Here is a 1,839-nt window from a genome sequence, read left to right as displayed (position 1 = left end):
GGAGAAGATTGAAGAAAACTATTCAAATTCTATTTGAATTTGAATTTCTTGTTTATTCTACATTTACTTCATTATATTGCATAAATGTCAGTTAGAAGCTTAAATATAAAGTTGAAAAAAATCAAGTTATCAGGATCAAGTAATTGCGATTAATCGCGATTAATTACAGATAATTGTGAGATTAATTTGTTAATTTCTTTTAATCTATTGACAGCACTACTTTTTATACAATTAATTATTATAGATATTGTTTGGGATGAATTTCACCTGAAATCTCCACTCTCACAATCCTGTGTCAGGACATATGTGCACGTTCCCTGGAAGTGCAGCATGCGGCCATCGAAGGTCCGGTAATGAGGATCGCCAAAGGCACTGCAAGTAGCTGGACGAGGAAGGCAATGAGGACAACACAAACCTGGGATAACTGCAGGCATCTCATCCTGGCAGTAAAACACAGAAACAGACTGTGTTAACACTGGCTGTGTGAGAATATGATGAACCTAAAATGATTTAAAAAACAAAAAGTCTGCAGTGACAAAATGTGCTCTGTGAAAATAGCCAGCGTGTGAACACAGATGAGAAACGTCAGATAATTACTGATTCTCTGCAAATTGATGGGTGAGCATCATGGGAACATTTCAGATAATCATGAAACGCCATTAAAAAAATTTTGTGTGTGTGTTTTTCAATAACACTCACATTTGCACAGGTGAGGGGAGGGCAGCGTTCACTGCGACAGTGTACGTCTCCAGACAAACACGTGCAGCTGGTGCATTCATCCACCTCCCAGTGTTCATTGGAGTGAAACACTGTCCCCTGGTACAAACACGACACCTCCGAGTCTACAACACATATGCACAACAAAGTTTAATCTTTGTAAAGAATACACCCCATCCATCTGTCACATCATTCCAGTGTCGAATACCCAGAGGTGAAAAGCCAGCAGCTGTTTTTATTTTGCGATACCTTGACATTCATAGCAGCATCTCCCAGGAAGTTTCACTTGCTTTTGTCCTTCCAGACAAATGGCAGGTAAACACTCTTCAATGCTGCACTCAATGTAGCCCAACTGAGGATGCAACCACAAACAGACTTCTTAAGAAAATAATCTCAGTAAATAAAAAAAGGTCTATTTTAGAAATGCTATTTTTTAAATATAACATTAGTGGCAACGTGCTGGTTTGCCTTCCACCTAAGGCTGTGGCCTTTCTGTGTGGAGTTAGCATGTTCTCTGTGTGGGTTCTCTCTGCATTCTCTAGTTTTTTCCCACAGTCCAAAGACATGCATGGGTTTAGGTTAAGTGTTGATTTTAACCCTTGTGATTGGAGATCTTTCCAGAATACCCTGCCTCTCGCCCTATGTCAACTGGGATAGGCTCCAACACTCCCAAGACCATGAATTGGATAGGGGATAAGTTGGATCAGATGTATGTATGTGTGAATGGAGAATCATATTAATATTATGTCTTCAGTTAGGTGAAATTTAAGTGTTTTCCTTAGCATAACGATCAAAATCAACCCCTCAGTATTTGCAGCTGGAGAGCGCTGGACCCTTCTTTTTGTGTCTTTTAAGTCATTCCTCAAAAACTAAACCCTTCCACTTGTATTAAAATTCACGGTTTGGTTTGGTTCGATACTTTGGTGTCACGGTTAGATATTTTTTTGATACAAAAAAAAAATGTTCATGCTTTTTTAATTTGTCATTTATTAAAATTATAATATAATATAATATTGCACTGCGCTCAGTGAATCTGCGTTCGACTACTCCGCCTAGGCTGCACTGTCGAGCGCAGATCCACTGAGCGCTCAACACAGACAGCATCGTCAGAAGAAAAGTTGA

At 39.2% G+C, this 1,839-nt stretch overlaps 1 protein-coding gene across 1 annotated transcript in view; it reads right to left on the bottom strand.

Annotated features, from left to right (window-relative positions):
• The window catches only part of kcp (kielin cysteine rich BMP regulator), a 21,094-nt gene that overhangs the window by 2,653 nt on the left and 16,602 nt on the right, over positions 1-1,839 (bottom strand). Inside the window, exons 39-41 of the mRNA XM_013910102.1 lie at positions 967-1,069; positions 700-842; positions 268-440 (exon numbers count right to left, since the gene is read on the bottom strand). Coding sequence (XP_013765556.1) covers positions 268-440; positions 700-842; positions 967-1,069 — 419 coding nt within the window. The remainder of the gene's footprint in view (positions 1-267; positions 441-699; positions 843-966; positions 1,070-1,839) is intronic.

This window comes from Pundamilia nyererei, unplaced genomic scaffold, assembly GCF_000239375.1.
Source record: "Pundamilia nyererei isolate P.nyererei 1_Seehausen unplaced genomic scaffold, PunNye1.0 scaffold00035, whole genome shotgun sequence".
Lineage (NCBI taxonomy): Eukaryota > Metazoa > Chordata > Actinopteri > Cichliformes > Cichlidae > Pundamilia > Pundamilia nyererei.
This window is presented reverse-complemented; position numbering and strand designations above follow the sequence as displayed.